Source organism: Chiroxiphia lanceolata, chromosome 7 (assembly GCF_009829145.1).
Source record: "Chiroxiphia lanceolata isolate bChiLan1 chromosome 7, bChiLan1.pri, whole genome shotgun sequence".
In the NCBI taxonomy this organism is placed as follows: domain Eukaryota; kingdom Metazoa; phylum Chordata; class Aves; order Passeriformes; family Pipridae; genus Chiroxiphia; species Chiroxiphia lanceolata.
This window is the reverse complement of record NC_045643.1, coordinates 7,105,735-7,127,644: the sequence shown is the minus strand read 5'-3', so window position 1 is coordinate 7,127,644 and position 21,910 is coordinate 7,105,735. Positions and strand designations below refer to the sequence as shown.

Here is a 21,910-nt window from a genome sequence, read left to right as displayed (position 1 = left end):
TCAGTGAAGAGGGCCCTGAAGTCAGTCTCTGGACACAGCAACAAACTGGATAGATGGGGAAAAATACACTGGTAGCTTTCTTGTGTCTGGTCTATTTGTTCTCTGTGCAATTTTGTTTGCTTTTCTCCCCTTGCAGCACCATTTTGCTTATCCTTTTACCTGGACCTGGTCAAGACCCCGACTGGAGCTTTAATTTGGTCTTTTTTAAAACCAATGGTGCTTGGGAAGATCCTTTTTACACCAGATACCCCAGCAACTCGAGCAATCATGAGAAAGGTATGGCTCTGTTCCAGGACATCAGGGTACAGCCACTCCAAAGGGTTGTAATTTATCTGGCATGGGCTTGTTTCTCTGAGAAGCACAGGCCTGCTTTCTTCTCACTGTTTGGTGTGTTAATCCAACTTTCTTTTTCTGGTTTCCTTGCTGATATATGAGTCATCTTTTGTCTTTGAATGCATCTTACCTCCAGAAAATTGCTGTTGGTCTAATATTTATAATACAATTTTTATAAGGCCTCCAGTTTAGGAAGTTTCACCCCCATATTTTCACCCAGTAAGAGAGGTATGTCTCCCAAAACAAATGCTCTAACCAGTGCTTGTTCACAAGCAGACCAGTAGAAGGAAAGCTGATATCCAAGACATGTTCTAAATGGCACTTATAGGGCTGTATTTTAAGTACTTGCATCAAATTCAGTGTGTTAAAGGGCATTTTGCCAAACAGGGATAGGATGCTAAGAAAAATCCTGAGGAAACCAAATTTGGTCTCAGCTGTTTTATTGATATATTTATTGATTAAAATCTGTAAGATAATGAATAAATTAATCCTTTATGTTATGGGCTTCTTTTATAGTCTAATGCAACCCTGGAGCAGATGGCTGATCTAGCCCTGAAGTCCCAAGAGTGGCTGGACAAGTCTCCTATCATCATTAATTCCCTGGCTAAGTTAAACCAGACAGTTCCAATGATCAAGGTATGAGATCCTGCCTCCCTTATCTCTCTTGCCAGGAGGGAATTGGGAGGATGGATTTACTCACTGAAATGAACTGCAGTTCCATAGACATCTGAAGTCATGTGGGGAGGCCCTTCTCAGGTTTCTGTCCTGGACTTCCCAGTTCCTGTGCCTGCCTGTTCCCTTAACAGAAACACTCCTGACTCACCTTGCCATGCACATCCTCTGTCTCAAATGATCTGTTTGTAATATGCTCCCTGACACTGGCCATGCTGGGGCCTGCTGGAGGGCTGAGATGAGCAGGGAATGCTCTTCAGTTTGTAAATTAACTTTCTGCTGATGGAGTGATCCAGCCAGCCAAGACCAGGCAGAATGACTTTTTCAGAAAATGAAACAGTATCTATAATAAGCATGTTGCTCTGGGTACACACATAAGAACTGGAAGATGTTTTGTACCTCACTGAATGTAAATAAAATTTCTTTTTCCCCTCCTAAGGAGCCTAGCCTTGCTTGGATAGAGAAAGCAGTAGACTGTAATGTTGCACACACTTGTTTCCCATTCTCTAGTAAAAATTGTCTCCTTTTCTTACAAACTAAGAAAATGAGACCCCTGAAAACCTAAAGCATTAGAAGTTAATTTCAGGGGCTGGAATTCGTTCTAATTTCCATGGTACCAAGACAAAAATCCAGAGTGGAATATGCAAAAGTGAAATTAAATATCCCCTGCTGATTGCACTCATTGGTAGAATAATGAAATATTCAACCAAACGAAAATCTGTGCTGATCTCCAAGTTTAGTTTTGGTTGCCTACCCATTGTGCTCTGGCTGTGTTCACAGGACTTAAAACATACCCGAGGGATGTTTACTGCGCTTCTAGAACAATATAGGTTTTTTTTCACGGGACTGGTACCTGGGGGAGACTCAGTAGGTGTCCTCTCTTGACTCCAAGAAGCACTAACTTGAACTCAAAGAGCTCTGTATGACATTTTTGTTGCTAGCATTTCTCCATCCTGATACACTGAGTGAAATATGGAAGGTCAGGAAAGGAGTAGGAGGGGGTTGTACAAATGCTCAATGAAGTCTGCTACATTTTAGAAATACACTGAATAAGCTCAAGAGACTTCTTTTTTTTTCCTTGTTGATAGAACGCTCTGCAGAATCCCTTTGTGCAGGTTTTTATCAAGATGATGGTGGATTTGGATGCAGCTGAACTGCTGAGTCAGATAAATGAACTGGGTAAGTGTGTGTTCATATGTGCTGCCCTCTTTCTTCCTTGTGCTTCAAGTCTGGGAGCTTGAGGCACCAAACTGCAGCCATCCCATAGTACTTTTCTTCTCTGGCCAGTGTTGGATGCTCTAGTGCAAGGCAATCTCAGCTCTGATCCAGGAATCTTGTGGTCTGTGGGAAAAGACTCTTAGAAAGCACGAGGCTTTGTGAAGAGATGTTTCTCCTGGGTGTTGAAGGGAGAGTGGGATGGGAGATTCTGCCTCTGTGTGTGGCCACTGGAGGACACTGTTTAGCCGTAATTAGGACTTCAAATGAGTTACCTGGGACTGCTGGAGAATGTTGAGGACAGCTCACTTGCATTGCAACAAGGTTCAAATTAAAAGTTCTCCAGAGCAGAACAGCAAGGGATCAAATAAAGGTACCCAGGCTGATGGAGCCAGAGGAGAAGCTGTGCTGGAATTTGCTGTTCTCATGTGGTCTCGCATGGTCCTTCAATGTGGGAGTTGCTGATGTGCGCTGTGAGACTCACCAGCTAACAGTGGTGGTGGATACATCACCTCCTGAGAGTGCACAGCACGGGGATCCCAGTCCCTTTCTCCCTGTCCTACTGTCCCTTCCTGCTCTTTCAATGGGTGACTGTACGTCTCAACATAAATCTGGGCTATGCCAGCAAAACCAGCAGCAGCCAAGAGTGGTTGTGGTCTCTTGCAGTCAGAAGGGCATTTACATCATGATGACCCCTGCATTAATCCATAAGTAACGATTCCTGTCTTAACTCCCCAAAAGCTGTGGTGCCAGCAGCAGCTGTTCCCTATTAGTTCCCTGTGTTACACAGTCACCTTTGGAACCTGGCAGCAAACAGCAGTGTCTTCATTAACTGCATTATCAGGCTCAGTCCACACATCAGCACAAAACACACAGCTCTGCCTTGATGGGCTTGTGCTCCCCTGAGACACAGCAGCTCAACAGGTGAGGTGATTACCCAGAACCATAAGGTGTGGAAGGAATGGTGAGCATCGTGTGTGAGTCTGAAACTCCAGCAGCTTAGGAGGGACTTCTGATTTGGGATGGCTGTCACATCCCACTGCTGGCATCCTCCCAAAGACAAACTCACGAGCATATTACAAATGATTAACATAAAAACTGGGTCAACAACATGCCTTCATTGCATTGCTGAATGAAGAAATGTATTTTACACTTAATGTTTACTATGATGGGGAGTTTATTCTTCCTTTCTGGTGTCATCGTTAGTGTAAAGGGTGAAATGATGTTATGGATTTTTTGCTATTGTAGTGATGCTGATGGTTTTGTCTGTGGGGTTTTTTTCCAGATGATATTCGGCTGGAATTACAGAACAACACTGACATTGTTGATCAGCTGAACACTCTTGCTACCCTTGCTGTAAACGTGTCCTCCTGCGTCTCGTTTAATCGTGTGCAGGCAGTCAAGGACTTAGAGGAAATGGAAAGGGTGGCTAAGGAGCTCTTTCTGAAGAACGAGCTATTTGCAAGTATGTGACAGTCTCAAATCCCCCTGTAAATTAATTTCAGCCTGATAGAGGGTGGGAGTGCAGCGTAAGAAATCTGACTTTTCTCCACAAACTGTTATGGTCACAGCTCCCACTGCACAGCAATTGATTTTGAGCCAGCCTGTGTGTGGGGCCTGCACCCTGAGACCTCCTTATGGAATGTTTTACACTCTCCTTTTTATAACTCCTCTTACACCTCTGCTTGGCCAACTGGTGGCTTCTCTTTGTTAATTCTCAGTTTGAACAAAATTCCGCTGCCCTAAGGAGATCTTCATGAAACTAATTTATTTCAAGGTTTCCTGGAAAAAGATGCTTTAATTGAGAAAGATATCACAGAATCATTGAGGCTGGAAAAGACCTTTAAGATCATCAAGTCCAAATATGAGACAGTTCAATTTATTAGGAAGTCATAAAGTGCTTGAGATATTCCAGCCAAGCACCATAATGTTATATTGGGTCTTCTCAGTCACACTTCACATTTGTTAGATTGGATTGCAGCTTCAGAGCAGACTGCAGAGAGCAGTGGAGGGAACAGGGAATAGGAACTTACATTAATTTGAATAATATAAATATATATTAATTTTTAAACAATGGCCAATATCTCCTCAATTAGGATTTACTTATAATTCCTGTGACCTGTTTGGTTTTATACTTCATAACTGAGGAATAGATAGAAACTTGCTTTTCTTGAAACTTCAAACCCTAATAATATTTGTCTGTTCCCATAAAAGCAGTTTTCTTCCCCCTTTGTCATCCATTCCATCCCATCATATGTTTTATGTATGGAATAATCAGGAAAGGTATTGTGGAGAGAAAAACTTCTGTGGTGTTGGCTCTACTCAAACAGACATTTTAAAGGCAAAAAATTTCCTGTCTGTCAAGCTGTACATAAATGCAATTTCCAAACAGGAACGTGCAAAGATTTTATAGTCTTAGACCTCTCAGCTTTGCAGGAATTTGTTTGGGCCCAAAAATATGTGTGTAGGTCATCAACAATTGTCGGCACTGGGTTCCTAAGGCTTTTATGTTACAGCATCCAGACATGAGCTGTATTGATAAGGGAGCACCTTTGGGCGTGGTCATGACAAGTGCCAGCCCATCTGAGCATTATTTGTGCAGCAAAGAAGTGAAATGTAGAAAAGGCTTACAAAAATGAGGAATTCCTACGTATCTGTGTGTACTGCTCCTGTGCTGTCAACTCCAAAGGAAAGCCTTTTCCCTTTCTCTTCCAAGGTATCATTTTCAGGCTGCCTTCGAGCCATAGCAGCCCTGGATCCTCAATTTCTGGGGCCTTGACCCTCCCTCCTGTGCTCAACTACACGATCCGAATGAGCAGCAGGATCACACAGACCACCAACAGGATACGGGAGCGCATCTGGACCGTGGGCCCACACAATTCCACCTCCCAGAGCCAGATCTACAGCCGGGCCTTTATTTATATCCAGGACAGCATTGAAAGGGCCATGATTGAATTACAGACTGGCAAGAAACCAGAGGAGATAGCTGTTCAAGTCCAGGCCATGCCTTACCCCTGCTACAACAAGGATATGTAAGTTTGGGTGGCTTTTGTCTTCATGCTTCTTGTAAGCTCATCTTGTCTGACCTATAAAAATGATTTTTGGTTTTGTTTTTTGGTTGGTGGGGCTTTTTTTTTTCCCCAGAGGTTTGAACAAAAGAGGGAATTTTGGTCTTTAGTATAAATGGTCTATGTTTGGCTTGCCTAATCTTTTGTTTTCAGTGCTCTGTATGTACCTGAATTGTCATGGTAACTATAGGTTTTACAGGAGGTAACATTTCCTGTTCCTGTTTTACTACCCACGGTGGAACTGAGAGTTGACAGGACTTGGGTTAAATATGAACATTGGCTTGTTCTGCAGGTGTTTACATGCAGATAATGCAGCAGAACTTAGAAAATGGATTTATTGGGAAAAAAGCATCCCTAGGTTTGTAAGCTTTGTTCCTAGAGATTGCTGTCCAGCTGTGGTATTTGTTATTAATTCCAGTGATTCTGGATAATGTTCAGTGTACACTGAGTAACTCTCAATCAGGTGGCGCTCAGATGCTTTAAGGAGAATAAGAGGGAAGATAAGATTGTACCATTCATCTCTGCAGGAATGAGGGAGGACAGAGAGGCTTTTGCTGCAACGAGTTGCCTGGGTTAACAGCCTGTTAACAGAGCAGTGTAAGGACCAGAATAAGTTTTGGATGGTGAAGCAGGTCAAAAAGTTTTGGATCATCTTCCTTTTTCTTCAGCTTGAGCCAGATCTGCAGCCAGTATGAACAGCATCTCTGCCAATGCAGCAGAGAGAAGTGAATCTCTCACAGCTGAGGAGCTGCCCCTCTGGCAAGGCAGTTCTGGTCTGTGTGGGAAAGCTGGCAACATGGCACTGCCTCAGAGTTATTACCCTGACCACTGCTGGTGGCCAAACTGGGTGGAAAACACTCAGGGAAGGGATTTCAGTGTCTGTCAGAGAGCACTGAAGGATGTTCGGCAAGCTGTATCAGAAGGTTGGGTGGTTGCTGTGCCCTGTGCTTGGACCAGAAGTACAGACTGGACCTACGAGCAGTGTGTACTGAAAAGCCTCCATGTCAGCTGCATGAGCCAAAAGATTGTTTGAGAGCTATAAGGTGCCATTTAGGAGCTCTAGCAGAGCCATGAATATTCTGTCCCAGCTGTCACTTAGGAGAGCTGGAGGCCTATAACCTCTTTGCGGGGTAGTTACAAGCAAAGTGCCCACAAGTGCAGGCAGGGAGCATCCAAACCAAGTTTTGCAGCAAATACCTGGATTATTGCTGAGAGAAAGTTTTGTACAATGATTAACTGGCTGCTGGAAGCACTTGCTACAGTGCTGTCTGCTCCTTTTCCTTGTTCTTGGCCTGCTGGGAAAACCTCTTGCCTTCGGGTTTCCCTCCCCACCCCAGGTTCAGAGGGACATGAGTTTGCTCAATTATTAAAATACCTAAAGGCTTTGGATTTGCATCCAGTAGAAGTCATCATAAAATGCCTGCTTATCAATTGTTATTGCACAGTTACCATCCTGTAGGGAAAAGGAGGAAATATAAATATACCAGTACACAGAAGGTGCTGGGAAATGCTGAATTTTTAATAACTAGAGATTATGCAGAAGGTGGTAGCAAAAAAAGAAACCCAAACAACAAAGAGCCAGTAGAACTACTGAAGTGCCTTTTCATGGTTCTTTAAAAATAAGGCTTCATTTGCATGGAAGCATTTCTGGAAGCACTGGTTCGTAGGAAATTTTCAGCTTCACAGGTAAAAAAAAGAATTAAAAACCAATGTAGTGTTAATTTTATACTGTTATTGTACATTAAGCTTTTTTCAGTAATGACACTGATTGTGTTTTTTAAGCCAGGTTTAGAAATTAAGGAGGAAACATAGGCCCTGCAGATGCAATGAAGGGAATTTCCTGCTCTAAAAACTTGCTTTCCATCACAAAAGGACAAATTTATTGTTGGCCATTGTTGTCTGGTTTTTTCTGCACACATTTGGCACTGGAAGAAGGTTTTAATTGAAGTGAGGAGCCAAGAAATGTGACCTGGGTCCTCAAAACCTGTTCTTTGGGATAGTAGAACAGACACTTTGAAGGGAAGAATCTATACCAGGAAATATGGCCTGACAACAACATTTGGCCATTATATCTGTGTACAGAACTGGGAGTTAGGGCTGGTTGCTGTGATCTTTCCAGATGGGATACAGCCCATCAGAGAGCCAGGAGATGCCACTGCCTGTGGCACTTTCTGCTCCTGCCAGTGGTGCTGCTGAGCTAAACTTCCAGACTGCATCAGGAAATCCCTCTGAAATTTAAAAAAAAAAAAAAAAAAAAAAAAGATTTTGAGCAGTAAGGGGTTTCATGAATAGAAATCCAGGTGTAATGGCAAAGGAGTCTTTTTTTTTTTGGTAATTATTAATTTTACTCCATGTTTTGAAATCTAAGCATGTCTTTTCCTGTGCCAAAGTATTGTTCTGAAAATATATTCTGTATAAAGCCTTAATCCCCAGAACATTTGGTATTCAGCTAAAGCCTGCATTTGCCTTTTACAGGTTCTTAACCAGCGTGACCTACTCTCTTCCATTTGCTCTGATGGCTGCCTGGGTGCTGTTTATAGCTGATTTTGTTAAAACACTTGTTCAAGAGAAAGATCTGAGGCTTTATGAGGTACAGTGAAACTTTCTAGGGCGTGCAAAATTATAAACGATTTTCTTCATTAGTGGCTACTGTGTCTCATGTTCAGTATTAAATGGAGCAAAACAAGCATTAAGGAAAATAGTCCAAATACCTATTGTTTGACCTGCAGTGTTTGAATTCTGACATTGTAACCAAGCTCAAAGCCACAGAAACTCCCTTCAAGTGGAGGGAATATTGCTTTGCAGTTCTGAACAGTGGAAACATGAGCAGCTCACAAAAATTACAAGTTTTCTGAAGATTTTAAAGCTCTCTAAAAATGACTTTGGAGTCATACCTACTGGAGACAAAGACATGAAAAGTGACTTTATTTCCTATCCTTAAAGTTATTATTCTTAATATTTCAGAAGGTGCTACATATGACATCAGCTCCTCTGAAATGAAGTTCTTCAGGTTGCCTATTGGAAAAGAATTGACATTGAGGCATAGGGAATTTATTAAATTAACTCAGGTTTTCAGTGTGATCACTGTCAACAGAGATGAACAGCAGAGAACTTTAGTAAAACTAAGCTTCAGCAAGCAACAAAAGCTCAAGCAGATTTGGGTTTTATCCGACACCATGGAAACAAATGCTGATTCACCAAAAACATTTCCCAAAAAGGGCACTCTGTGACCTGTGATGAGATGGAAAATGAGTGAATCCCAGGGACTCCCTGGCAACCCCTTACTCAAGTTTAGGGAACCATTTTCCCCGTCTCTAAGGACCAGGGTGTCAGTCATCTTTTTAGCTTTGTAATAATCTACAAGAAGACACTAGCACCTGTACATTCTTTTGGATTTATCAATACAAATTTGCAGTTTTATGCAAGTCCTGGGGACTTGATCATCAGCTAATTTAATAACTTAGTATTGCTTCCTTGTAACCATGGTAATTCAGCTATTATTTGTTGAATTGGGGTTGTATAAGAAATGGTTTGGTGAGAACTTTTACACTCAAGCCACTGGACCAATTAGGATAATTTAAAAAAAATAACCAAAATGCCTTAGAAAAGTTACAAACTGAGGCCAGAAGCTGCTTTGGAGCTTGTGAGCTGTGACAGTTGATACTTGCAGATCCTGTCTGTGCTGTTCTTTTGCAATAGACTGCTTTGCAAACCTTGGGCATTCCAGGAATGTGAGTGTGTGGTTTCTCCCTGGATAGAAACACACTGAGATGGCACAGTGGGAAAGAGCATGGTCTGGTTGCTGAAAAAGCAAATCATTTAATGTCAGCAGAAAGATATCTTCATTTCTCCCAAATGTCTTTTGTGGTTGTTTTTTCCACCTTTCTCTCTGTAGTACATGAAGATGATGGGTGTTAATGCCAGCAGCCATTTCATCGCCTGGTTCGTGGAGTGTGCCATCTTCCTTCTGATCACTGTCACCTTCCTCATTATTGTTCTAAAAGTGGGTGACATCCTACCCAAAACAAACACAACACTCCTGTTCCTGTACCTCATGGACTACAGCCTGTCCATCATAGCCATGAGCTACTTCATCAGTGTTTTCTTCAATAACACCAACATAGCAGCCTTGGTGGGCAGCCTCGTGTACATCCTCACCTTCTTTCCCTTCATCGTGCTGCTCGTCATCGAGAATCACTTGAGCTTCTCTGTGAAGAGCCTCCTGGTAAGTTCTGCTTTTCCATAACGTTCCTAGCCATGGAAGTAGATGTAAAGCCTTGTTTCTTACCAAGGGTCAGTATAGCTAGGTATTGGGTTTCAGAAGTTAGACTTGTTTTCTCTGAGTCACCAGATTCAGGAAAGGTCATCTATTAATGCAAGCGGTGGAATAATTAACCACATGGCACCAGAAGGTAATTCTCAAGCAGTGCTCTATTTCAAAAGCCAAAAGTAAAGCCCTGCATGAGGGAGGAAGTTGGGTCCTGAATATGGAAGCAAAAGAAGGTCAGACTCTAAGGAGAGGTACAGCCTGTCACCAGTAGTACTTATCATAAGGCTGGTCCAGCGCTCTTTGTGACTGTTGGGAAACAATTCTACTCATTTTCCTGGCTAATGAGGGACCTGATTGATTAATGACTTGACTTATCTTTGAGACTAATTCATAAGTTCTTTGTTTTCAATTTTGTTTATTCCCAGAGCCTGTTGTCCCAACTGCCTTCAGTTATGCAAGTCAATACATTGCTCGCTACGAGGCACAGGGCATAGGTATGCTTATTGTAGATAAAACTAGACCTTGAGCTCCCCTTGTGGGGACATTTCATTGGCTAACACGGATTCTGACTGTATTTCCCAATTCCTTTCTGCAGGTCTGCAGTGGGACAACATGTATAAGTCCCCCATGATTGGAGACAACACTTCCTTTGGCTGGATGTGCTGGCTCATTCTGATAGACTCGTTCATTTACTTCATCCTGGGGTGGTATATAAGGAATGTTTTCCCAGGTAAGGATAAAAAGCATTGAGGGTGGTGCTGTACCATCTCTTTTGGAAAACAATACACACAGCAATGGCTGATTCAGTGGTTCAGGCAGTGAGACAGTCTGCACACACAGGATACCTCTGTCCTAGATCAAAGAGAGCATGACTTAGTGGATGTCTGAGCTGTTAATGACACTGAGGCAGAGCAGAGCAGGGGAGAATTAGGGTTCCTTAGCTTATCACATGGGTAGGTGGGTCTCCTGAGAAGCTGAAGCCAAGGACACAGGAGGATGCATTTGCAGTCTGGTGGGTGAGAATGAGAACAGAGCACATTGGCCTGTATTTGTCAGCTGAGTGATTTTTGAGTTGTGTTACTTACATCATTTGATTTCAAAAAGTGATTCCTGCCTTGGGCAAGAGCCAGTACATTTGTCTTCTGCTTTTCTTCCCCACCTAATGAAGCAGTCCACTGGCATAAGGAAGTCTACCCAGTGGAAAACGTATAGTACTCCTGCCCTCCAGCTATGGAGTTACTCAGAATAGCAAAATAGGGAGTGCTTCCCTGCTGTGCCAATCAGGCAACTCTCTACCAAGTCTCAGTAGCACACGAGCACATAAGAGGGGAGAGAGATCTCTGTGAAGTTCATTTTGGCTATTTTGAGTGCACCCCAAATAGTGATACTTTCTGGGGAACAGACACCTGGATGAGACTCCTCTTCCTGCAGGTAGATATGGCATGGCTGCTCCCTGGTATTTCCCATTGCTTCCATCTTACTGGATCGAATACAACGGTTACCTCCCCTTCTGGAATGAGAAACAGAGAGGCCTTCTCTTCTCCAAGCTGATGTTAAGGAAAGAAGTCACCCTCAACAATAAGATATGTATGTGGATACTACATGGGGTAGCAATAATAACTTATATTTTAGGTAAACAGAGATGAATTTCTAAGGGGGCACCATACTCAGAAAACACATTTGTCTGTTGATCCTTATTTTGTAGCACAGGAAAAATTGGAAGCTGATACTTACATGAATGGAGATTTGGCTTTTAAATTATATTTTTTTCTTCCTATTTGGTGTGGAGATCCAGTACTGCTTGTCCCATGCATATTCATGTATGTTGTAGTTGGGCAGTTACCTTACACGCTTATCTCTGTCTACAACACTCTGTGTAGAAATACACTTTTGTTTGTGCAAGCAAATATGGGTTTCCACTTGGCAAATGGGACGTTTGCTTCTTTGTTCATCTCTTAAATGTTAGCCTGTAAAATATTGTGAGTTCGCACAGAAAAGCTTGCTGATTGTACCCAGCTGAAAATACCTCAGCGGTTTTGCTGTATGTCTCTAATTTCTGTGCTTGCTTAGTGTAAATTAAGTTAGGTGCTCTGAAACACTAGATATGAGACCTTTTCAGAAGTGATTAATGCCTATTGTCAGAAGCGATTAGAAGCTGCAGAAGTAAAAAGGAGAAATGCCAGAGAGCTCAAATGATACAGATCCGGTGACATGTTCTCAATGTTCCTGGATGAAAGGCACCTGCCTTGGCTGTATTTTGGTTTTAAAAGCCCTGCTTATCTCTGAGGTGAGAAAAGTAGCACAAAGAGCTGCTGCAGTGCAGTAACTGACCTCTGCCCCTTCTCTTCGATGTCAAAGGTGCCCCCCACCCTCACATGGAACCGGAGCCCACTGATCTCCCCTTGGGAGTCTCTCTCCATGGCATAACCAAGGTTTATGGATCCAAAGCATGCAGTGGACAACCTCAGCCTCAACTTCTATGAAGGGAATATCACTTCCCCTGCTGGGTCACAATGGAGCTGGGAAAACTACAACCATGTGCGTGCCCTTTAAAGCAGCTCTTTTCTATACTGGGGGGTGTGAGTGGGTGAAGGAGAGAGCAAGTGGGGCTGGGCAGTGATGGGAGACTGAGAAAGTTACTGTATTAGGCCAAATCACTCATGTAGTTTTATCTGGTTCGTGGATGACCTCGGGAGTTCCTGTATCTGTTTGAATTCTTCAGATTCTAAAAGATTCTTTGCTCCTTAGGGACACGCTTTTTAATCTCGTGAGACACCTGTAATACCCAGCACAGCAACTACTCAGGTGTTTTGTTCCATGGCACTTTGGTGCCTGGGGTTAGGCTGTTCTGGATGCTGTGGGTAGCAAAGCTGAAGTGATACTAGCAAGAAAACTTAATAAAGATACACTTCAGTTGTAGAGGCTCATGTGTTGGCTGGGCTGGAATGGCAGGGGATTAATGCATTGGCCTTTCAGCCTTGCTGTTTATAAATTATTATTTGACTTGTTAGATAACAGCACTGAAACAGACCTGTAGAACTTGATTTCTCCACTGATATATATGTGCATATCTCTGAAAGCAACATTAAGCTGATAAATAGAAGCCTCAGAAGAGCCAAAACCACTAAGACAGATGTGTGCTTCATCTCAGCTTATTATCAATTCATCTCATATTCTGTTTGCAAAGTGTAGGCAAAGGTGATATGCAGAAAAGTATAAAACCTTCTTGAAACTTAGTGCAGGCTTCAAATCCCAAGTAAGGTCACAAGTTACTGCTTTTTAATGATGGTTAAAAGTCCCAGGAGAGAGAGAAGCTCTGGGAAGGTGAAGGGCAGTCTGACATGCATCTCATCCCTGTAGTCCCTCCAGGACAGCTCCAAAAATGAGCTGTAATGTGCAAGTAGCTATTCTGAGCAGAGGGTGTTTGACTCAGGTCTGTTGGCCACTTCTCAGTGGGTAATTATTTGGTTGAACTAGATGAAAGTGCTGCCCACTGTGAGGTGTCTTGTCTGGAAGTCCTCTCCCATTTCTCATTAGTAATGGCAGTGAAACCAGTCTTCCATCTCTGACGTGGTTAGTAAATGAAGAGGTGGGTTTCAGTCTCAGTTGTGGTTACAGTATAAGGCTGTCTGGGTGCTGCAGGCAAACCTCAAAGAATGGAGTGTAACTGCATTGTGTGAATTCTCAGTAATTACACTGGAAGTTGAGGGGCATTCGTGAGTGTTGGTGCATGGAATATGCGTGGTTGAGTAGGGAGAGGAAGGCTGAAGAAGATAGAAGTGGCCAGGGTTCAGCGGGTGAGCTTGGTGCTTGCGCTCACATTTCCACAGAAGGATACAGGGATGTCCATGGATGTTAATGGGCCACCACTCTGCCAGAGTATGGTGAGGCAGCAGGAGACACAGTGGGCAGTGGCCTCTGGCTGGAAGGAGAGTGGGATGGTGTACAAGGAACCTTGAACAGTGATGACAGGTGCAGGACACGTGAAAAAATTACCTATGATTTTCTCCTTTTTCTAACTCCCCCTCTCTCTTTGTTTTTCCTTCAGATCTATTTTGACTGGATTGTTCCCTACGTCGTCAGGTACTATCATTTGTGTGTGGCAAAGACATCAGGACTGACCAGGAGGTCATCAGGAAGAACATGGGGTGTGTATGCAGCAACAACGTGGCTCTTTAACTACCTCACCACGAAGGAACACCTGCTGCTCTACGGGTACATCAAAGTCCCTCACTGGAGTAAAGAGGAGCTCTACCAGAAGTGAAGAGGTATAAAAACAGCAGAGTTGGAGAAGAGAGAGAAATTGTTGTGTTGTAGTGTCAGTGTCACTGCAAAGCACAATTAATGGATTTGAGGAGAGTTGCAGATCCAGTTTTAAGGTTCAAATGATACCTTGGTCTGACTACAGGAATATATTGATACCTGTGGCTGTAAGAAAACAGTGTCTCCTCTCCAGGAGGTTTACAAGCTTCTGTGGTAATCTTTGGAGATGAATTTATAGGGGTAAGGGTCTAGTCCTTGCTGCTTTACAGTTTTCCTCTGAAAAAAGATTTAATCAACCAGTCAGAAAGATGATGTTGGCTTTATTGGTTCTGCAGAGAAGTGAAGCAGCCAGAACATCCCAGGGAGTTTGAATCTTGATGTCTCAGTTGATGGGGTTGAGCCTTTAACCTTGACTTGTCAGATGGAAACTTTGAAAACATCCTAAAAAATGTTTTAAATTAAAATCCCGATGATTGAGCTACAGGGTGACTCGTCTCCCTGCTCTGGATCACTCAGTAGAGTAGACTACACTTGAGCAGTTTTTCATTTGCAGTTATGGGGGTTTTTTGGGTATTTTCAGATTCCCTGCTTTCAAAAGATACCTGAAGGACAACCTTTCGGGGTTGTTTTTCCTTTGTTTTCAAGGACCTTGAAGAGACTGGGCTATACAGCCACCGTCACAAGCTGGCTGGCACTCTGTCCGGGGGATGAAGAGGAAGTTATCCATAGCCATTGCTCTCCTGGGTGGATCAAGGGTGGTGATACTTGATGAACCAACCACAGGGGTTGATCCATGCTCCCGGAGGAGTATTTGGGAAATTATCTCCAAGAATAAAAAAGGTACCTTGATTAAATGAGATGCTGCCCAGTGGTGAAGGGACTTTGTGTCACTTTTGCAAATACGGGATCAGTGGCTTTGAACTGTGGGTTTTGGAGGGCACAGAGAAAGAACTGTGGGAGATTGGGATTTTGCAGGTCTGGAGGGTGCATCCTGGTTGGTTTCTGTAAATTCAGTGTCATTTGAAAAGTAACTTTACCATAACACACAATTTACAATACAGTACCTTTCAGCTTTTCTCTGCTGTCGCCTTTCATCCAATATGACTAATAATTACAAAAAAATGCAGTTGATTTTCACCTGATACTCAGTGTCCCCTCACTCTCAAGGCTTCCACCTGTCTCAGGTGACCACATGTGTTCATTCTGTGGTGGCTGACATCAGCCTTGTGTTTTTCAGGCAGAACCATCATTCTCTCAACACATCACTTGGATGAAGCCGAAGTTCTAAGCGACCGAATCGCCTTCCTAGAGCATGGAGGGCTTAAATGCTGTGGTTCACCTTTCTACCTCAAGGAAACCTTTGGTGATGGATACCATCTGACACTCACCAAAAAGAAGGTTTGTGTCTGAGCTGGTCTTAGAGCTGGAGTTCTGTCTCTGAGGGAGCCATCCAGGCTTGTTGAGGGATGTAGGCACTTAGAGCTGTACTGACAGCAGCTGAGTGACAGATCCAAGGATAGCAGTACCAAAGAACTGTTGAGGATCTGGATGTGGGCATGCTGCTTCTCAGTGAGAGATGCCCACAGAACATGTGTCCCTGCTTTCCTCAAAGCAGAGGGAGGCTCTCCAGCAAGGCCACCGGAACAGCCTCCATGGCTCTTGGAAACAGGAATGTCAGTGCTCTGCTTTGTTGAAAAGAACAGTGTCTCCTTGAATGTTAAAGACAAGGCTGGATGCAGACTGTGAACTCTGGAGTTCAGAGGAATAAAGCAGATGGAAAGAGTCCATCCACACTGTCTGGCCTGAGGCAAAGTGTTCTGCTTGCAAGAAGTGAGGAACTTTGCTCTTGACAGTGTTCATTACAGTGCTGTTGGTGGGCCCAGCACACAGAATAATGAGCAGATACCATGGGAGACCAGTCCCTCTTCCAAATTGCTGGCAGTAGAGATAGGGAAAAGGAAGAAAGACCCATGTGCAAGCCTTGTTTTTCTTGGGAAAGAGAGTGTGTGTATGCTGGCAGCCAAGCTCAGGTGGCAGCTCCCTGGTGGCCAGGCTTTTTCTCTGTTGTACCACAAACGCTCGAGCCAGTGCAGAGTGGTTGATTGAGCCCAACCTCAATCCCTGTAGGCAGAGCAAGGTTTTGGATGGACCAAGATGGGCTCAGTGCCACACGTCCCTTTTCAAGGGACAGAAACCCCCTTTCATCTGCTTTTGCTATTTACCTTGGAGTGTTGAGTACCTGGTCTGAGATCACTTCTGGGTTATGCTCTGGGACAGGATTTGGGCTACATCCTGCAGGAGGAAGTTTGACCTCATAGCCCTCTCAGTGACCACAGATTGTTTTCCTCCTTTTTCAGAACATGATAGAGGAGTATGACACCTCAGCAGTGACCCTCCTTGATCCAGTCCCATCTTCCAGAGGCTTATCTCAAGGAGGATATTGGTGGAGAGCTCGTGTATGTGCTTCCCCCCTTCAAGTCCACAGTCTCGGGGCCTACCAGGCACTTCTCAGAGCCCTGGACAGCAGCTTGATGATCTGCACCTTGGCTGCTACGGGATTTCAACACGGACTGTGGAAGAGGTATGAGCTCAGGATCCACTGGATGTAAGGAAATGTTATGGAGATTAATTTCACAGCTCTGCTGTAGCTCTGCTTCCTGGGCTAGATGGTGGCACGTTTTGGATGTGGGAGTTTCAGGCAGGGAAGAAATGGTTTGGTTGTACAGCAAGTTACACTTAGGAACACATGAGTGTGTAGGTGTATCCATAAATCTATACATATACTAATGCACAAAGTTTGCCACTGTCTCACCTTGCTAACAGCTCAGAAAATGAGATACTGGAGTTAGACTAAGGAGAGAGGGCAATGATGTGTTTCCCCTGGAAGTATTCTCCTGGCCTGCATGCGTCTGGAGATGGGAAGGAGTCAGCAAACCATCTAAATGCTGGACTTAGGCATGAATGCTGAAATCACTGTGTTGTACAAGTGAGTCACCTGGGGCATCTTAGCATAGGCACCTTTCTTCCCATGGGAAATCTTTGGTCAAATAAACACATTTAATTGCATCAGAAACAAAAAGTAAATTATGAGCAGTGATGACCCTTGTCTTGCAGAAAGGAAGAAGGGAGATTGTTATTGTTTCTACTCAGAAATGGTTTTCTTGCTTTTCAGGTGTTTTCCCTAGGCAGCAAGAATAAGTATACATCATGTGCAGCTTGGGTGCCATGGCTGCGCAGTCCCCAGCCAGGAGGCAGTGGGGCTGTTAGAGGCTAGAGGGGAAAATATTCCATGGAAACAGCTCTCCCTGTTTCTTCCCTGGTGCCATGCAGAGAACTTCTGTGTGCTGCTCACTGTGTGGGTGTGGAGGGAGTAGGGTTATGTAGGGCCTGAGATGAAGTGTAGCCTTGTTCACACCTACTCACTGGCCACAGAGCAGGTGGTTCTAGGACAAGGTGAGTTCAGGGGGCAGCTGCAAAGGTTTGAGTTTCCACTGCTGCAGCAGAAGAGAGAGACAGGAGGTGACAGGGAGCTGGACAACAACAATTTTACACTGATAAAAACAGAGCACAAATGGAATAGAAAGAGGATTGTAATGCACAATCGCTACACCAACTACAGCTATGAAGCAGAAGAGTGGATTCTGGTTATTGTTTTGGTATATGGAGTCATTTGGACGAATTTTCCTTTATATTTTCTTGCTCTAGGTGTTTCTCAATCTGACAAAAGAGCTGGTAAAGGACCAGCAGGAATATGCTGCACTGCCCCACCAGCTGCCTGGAGCCAATGGTCACAGTGGCAGTGACGGAATGTCTGTGAGCACAGACACCTTCACAGACAGAGACGGTACTCAATTACCTCCGGGGTTTATTCCAGATCTATCACAGATGCAAACAGTGACAGATGGACTGATTTGAGCTCCCTGTCTTCTTTCTTTGTTGAAAACCACATTTCATCCAACCAGGAATCAGAAAACCAATAAATCACTGGAAATACAGCACTCATCAGTTCTTTAGATCCCCTGTTTGGAACAGGTCTGAATCACAGGATAAATTACAGAGGGGTTTGTTTGCGTCTGCCTTTCTTTAAATTGATCCAGGTTTTAAGCTAATCAAATACAGCGTGTGGGTGAAAGAGTAAATGTGTACCTCTGAAAGTAATTGCTGTAATAGATGTAGCGGATTATTTCTCCATAACTAGCAGAATTGGAAAGAAACTTTGTGGAAACCCCTTAGTCTGTTGGAAAAGCAGCACAGCTCTGAGCTGGCTCCTTCTTGCTACTTTTTGCTGTCCCAGATGTTGCTGTATGGTAAAGGAGCCCAAAGGACCAGACAGTGCAATAAATTCACATTCAGAAGAGGATCAAGCTACACCACTGTCCCTGAGGGCCTGAGAGCTGCTAAAGGTGGCACAACCCCCAGAATGGCCAAATACCTGGTTGAATGCTTTCTTGGGGTAGAAACATTTTTTTTTACTTAACATCATTGTAGTTAGGGAGGCATCCAAAGGGTTTTTTGTACTCAGTTCTCAAAGCTGACCTGCACTGTAAATGTTACTGTAAACAGTCATTCACAGGTGTAGAGAAGTGTTTTGTGTCACCCTTAAACAGAAGATTGAAGGGTTTGCTTCATGTTGTATTATATAGTTAATATTTCATGAAGAGGAATAGGTTGCACAGGATTGGCTCTACTTTCAGTATACCACACAATCTGTCCATGCACAAGGTCAAGTGGTTGTGCTGGTTTCTTATTTCAGGATTAATTCTGTTATAGATTTGTCTGAGGACTTGTTTTTTAAATGATGAAAAATTTCAGTTTGTAAAATCCAAGAATAATATGCTTCCCCTGTAAGTTGTAGCTGGGTAGGAAGGATGTAGATAACTTAGAGCATCTGGAAGCCTGTATTTCTCTTGCAAGATCCCAAACTGAAAATCCAGTACATGTACACATTGAAATGAAATAAAAAAGACTGGTGTTACATGAGCTTAAGACTCAAGCCAGAATCTGAGTCCTGTCCAAGCCTGACCCTGTGCATGTTCCAGATTAGTAGTTTTGATTTTTCATCTTTAAAGGTGTGCAGGAAGGGAAATGTACTCCCAGAGTACTATAACCATCAGTTCCCTGCACTGCACAAATACTGATCCATGACAAAACGCCTTCCTTTGTACCCAGATCAGCTCCTGATCAGATCCAAAAGCCCTGCAGGGTTTGCCACTGCTGCTGAAGAAGACTTCAGCTTTGTTCATCAAGAGATTCCACCACACCCCGGCGGGATGGCAGAGGCTTCATCGCTCAGGTCATCCTCCCAGTCCTCTTCGTGGTGGATGCCATGGGACTTGGGACACTGAGAACCAAGGAGGACCGAATATCCGAGCTCCTGCTGTCCCCCTCTCTGTATGGCACATCTGACCAGGCAGACTTCTTTGGGTGAGTGGTGGTCTTGGTGACTCCTAAACCCATTGCATTATAATGAGACAGATTTGCCTTCAGGATTATTTCTAATCATAGCCAGTGGAGAAGTGTTAGTGTAGTTATGTTATGCAGTTATGTAGAAATCCTGTCCTAAGGGATCTCTGGGGCAGATGGCTGGTTCAGACCCAGCAATTAAAAAGCTCCAGGAGAAACAACCTCTCAGTTGGAATTAACTATGAAATGTGTGAGGAATATTCTTGGTGTTTTCCATTGGAGTCCTCTGGCCCTTTGATAGCCATAGGGATTGTCTTAATATATACACACTCTTGCCCCAATGAGAAATGGAGGTCCCTGCGTCAGTTGTCTCCACACATTACAACTCTGGGATTAAAATTCTATCCATGCTGTGAGCTGTCTGCATCACCCTCCTCTCTGTCAGTACAGAACGTGCTTTCCTGCCTAGGCCCTGCTAGACCAAGCCACCAGGCAGTTTGAAGAGCATGTGGTTCTCCAGAGTGATTAAGATGTCACCATTGAATTACTTCATTGTGCTTAAAAATCCTATTACCAAAATGATTATATTTTGTATCATCCTGTTTTTGTGTTGTGAACTTCTTTCTTTCTCCAGTGGTTCTCAGCTCTAAGTCAGAAATATAAAATTTAGCTCTAAAGCAGTGTGGCCTGCTCTAGGTGTCCTTTCTCAGGACTGCTCATGCCTTTCTACTTCAATCATGCTAGATGGGGAGTGAGCCAGAGCTGCATGTCCGAGTCTTCTGTTCTAATGTTCCCAGCTTTTCCTGATGGATCATTGCTGGAGAGCTGGGGCAGAAACCAAGGAGCTTCATGAATGACCAAAGCCAAATGGGTGTCACAGAGGAGAGAGCTGATGAGACAAGGCTGGAAGTAAGTGCATGCAAATTGCAGTAGTTGCATTGTTCCCTGGAAATAGAATCTTGATTGTCCACAAGTTCATCAGTATCTTGCTTGATCTAAAGGCACTGGAGTAGCTCCAGGTGTTGGGCAATCCTTTAACCAGTGTGACTGTCCTCAGGTACTGCATGTATTTTCAGTGATGTTTCCACAAAATATTTATTGAACACCTAAATAATCCTGTTTCATTCAAACAATTTTCCTCTGCTTAGTAATAGTGGAAGCTCTTTGAACCTTTTCCTGTTTCTTTTTCTTTGTCAAAATCTTAGGAATTTAATGAGACCACAGGTGCTTTAGTTGCTTCGACTTGTTCGATGCTTGCTTTCCCTGGAAACGATACACGTGCATGAACGAAAGCATTCGTAAGTAGTTGTTGGGCTTTTTCCCACTTAAACTCCAAATCTGCGAGGTAATTGCATGACATTATTAGCCATTAGACCTTAATAACCCATCTTTGATCATCTTCAGAATTTTCATGCATTGGTGCCACCTGCAGAGGAAAGGCTCTGCCTGTCCTCCAGCTTGGCTTGCAGACTCTTTCACCTCCTTGAGAGGTGCTCACTGGCCATATTGCTTGTGCTCTCACAGGCTGGGGCTGTGGGATGTGAGTGAGCTGTGAGCAAGGGAGCTATTGTAGACCTGGTTGGTGTAAAGCAGGCCTCAGCCCTGCTGAGAGCTTGGAGTGAAGGCTTGAGTCTGCCAAGCCCAGAACTGTAGATGTTTCTTAAAGACAGGAAAACTACACTGTGCTTAGGAGTTCCACATGGCCCCAGGACCCTGACACTGGTGTTCTTTGCTTGCCTCAAGTATTCCACCCACCACAAGTGGACTCCTTTATTGCTATGAATAGTGAGGAAGCAGCTATGGTGGTGGCAGGATGCAGATGAATCAAGCAATGCTCATCTCTGGGGAAGTGGTCCTAGCTGTCCCAATAATACCACTTTATTCGTGAGCCCAAACAGCAAGTTCTGAGCAGAGCTTTGGTTACCTCATAGCTAAAAAGCTGTGCCATGAGGGCTGTTCATTTTGGCTCTGCAGATAAATTCTCAAGGAACTGGTAGTAAGATCCTGGGCAGACTTGCATGCCTGTGTGTGCCATGTATCTGCTGGCAAATATTTATCCTGGGAATTTACAGTGACACCCTGGGCAATAGAGTCCATCACAGAACTGCCCAGCTATTGCCAGGACAACAGCCCTTATTTCTGGGCTCTTTTAAGATGCTTTTGGCCTTTGTGTGCCAAACTCCTTGCACTGTCTACTGTGGAAAAGTGGTGTCTGGATTCTTTCTGAGCAACTGAGCGAGTCCAGGCACAGGGAGCAGCGGAGGGCTCTCTGCCGAGAGGCATGGCAGCAGAAGGAGGGGTATTCCCTGAGTGCCCAGAGCTGACAAGGAGGTCTGCTTTTCTGCTGAAGCTGCTCAACGGCAGCCTCGCTGTCATTAAACATGACAGCAATTAGCTTCGTTTGCACACCTGAGCATGGAGAGCCTCAGAGGAAAATGTGTTCGTTTTCAGGCAGTGTTTGACAGAGGACATGCTTGGCCAGTGGGATTACCAGTGGAGACCAGGGAACTAAGTATTCTGCCTGCAACTGCACAAATGGCATCCAGGTAATTTGGATAAACCCAAAGTGAGGGGGCTTGGGGGGATTTTTGGGGGGCCTTGTATGTTGGGAGTGGTTTTATGGGCAGGCATGATGCTAAGGGTGACTCAGCGTTCAGAATCCTCCTGTCTCTCTTTGGCCTTTTTG

The 21,910-nt window shown here is 44.0% G+C and overlaps 1 protein-coding gene across 1 annotated transcript in view; it reads left to right on the top strand.

Annotated features, from left to right (window-relative positions):
• ABCA12 (ATP binding cassette subfamily A member 12) overlaps positions 1-21,910 on the top strand; it is an 82,572-nt gene that overhangs the window by 39,153 nt on the left and 21,509 nt on the right. The window contains 31 exon segments of the mRNA XM_032693397.1: positions 137-276; positions 850-969; positions 2,094-2,184; positions 3,506-3,685; positions 4,937-5,252; positions 7,764-7,878; positions 9,184-9,513; positions 9,986-10,052; positions 10,154-10,288; positions 10,990-11,145; positions 11,917-12,008; positions 12,010-12,057; positions 12,059-12,096; positions 13,607-13,652; positions 13,654-13,728; positions 13,730-13,837; positions 14,467-14,527; positions 14,530-14,661; positions 15,059-15,219; positions 16,179-16,214; positions 16,216-16,306; positions 16,309-16,350; positions 16,353-16,402; positions 17,527-17,665; positions 18,991-19,010; positions 19,012-19,083; positions 19,085-19,249; positions 20,430-20,496; positions 20,499-20,526; positions 21,676-21,709; positions 21,711-21,770. Coding sequence (XP_032549288.1) covers positions 137-276; positions 850-969; positions 2,094-2,184; positions 3,506-3,685; positions 4,937-5,252; positions 7,764-7,878; positions 9,184-9,513; positions 9,986-10,052; positions 10,154-10,288; positions 10,990-11,145; positions 11,917-12,008; positions 12,010-12,057; positions 12,059-12,096; positions 13,607-13,652; positions 13,654-13,728; positions 13,730-13,837; positions 14,467-14,527; positions 14,530-14,661; positions 15,059-15,219; positions 16,179-16,214; positions 16,216-16,306; positions 16,309-16,350; positions 16,353-16,402; positions 17,527-17,665; positions 18,991-19,010; positions 19,012-19,083; positions 19,085-19,249; positions 20,430-20,496; positions 20,499-20,526; positions 21,676-21,709; positions 21,711-21,770 — 3,215 coding nt within the window.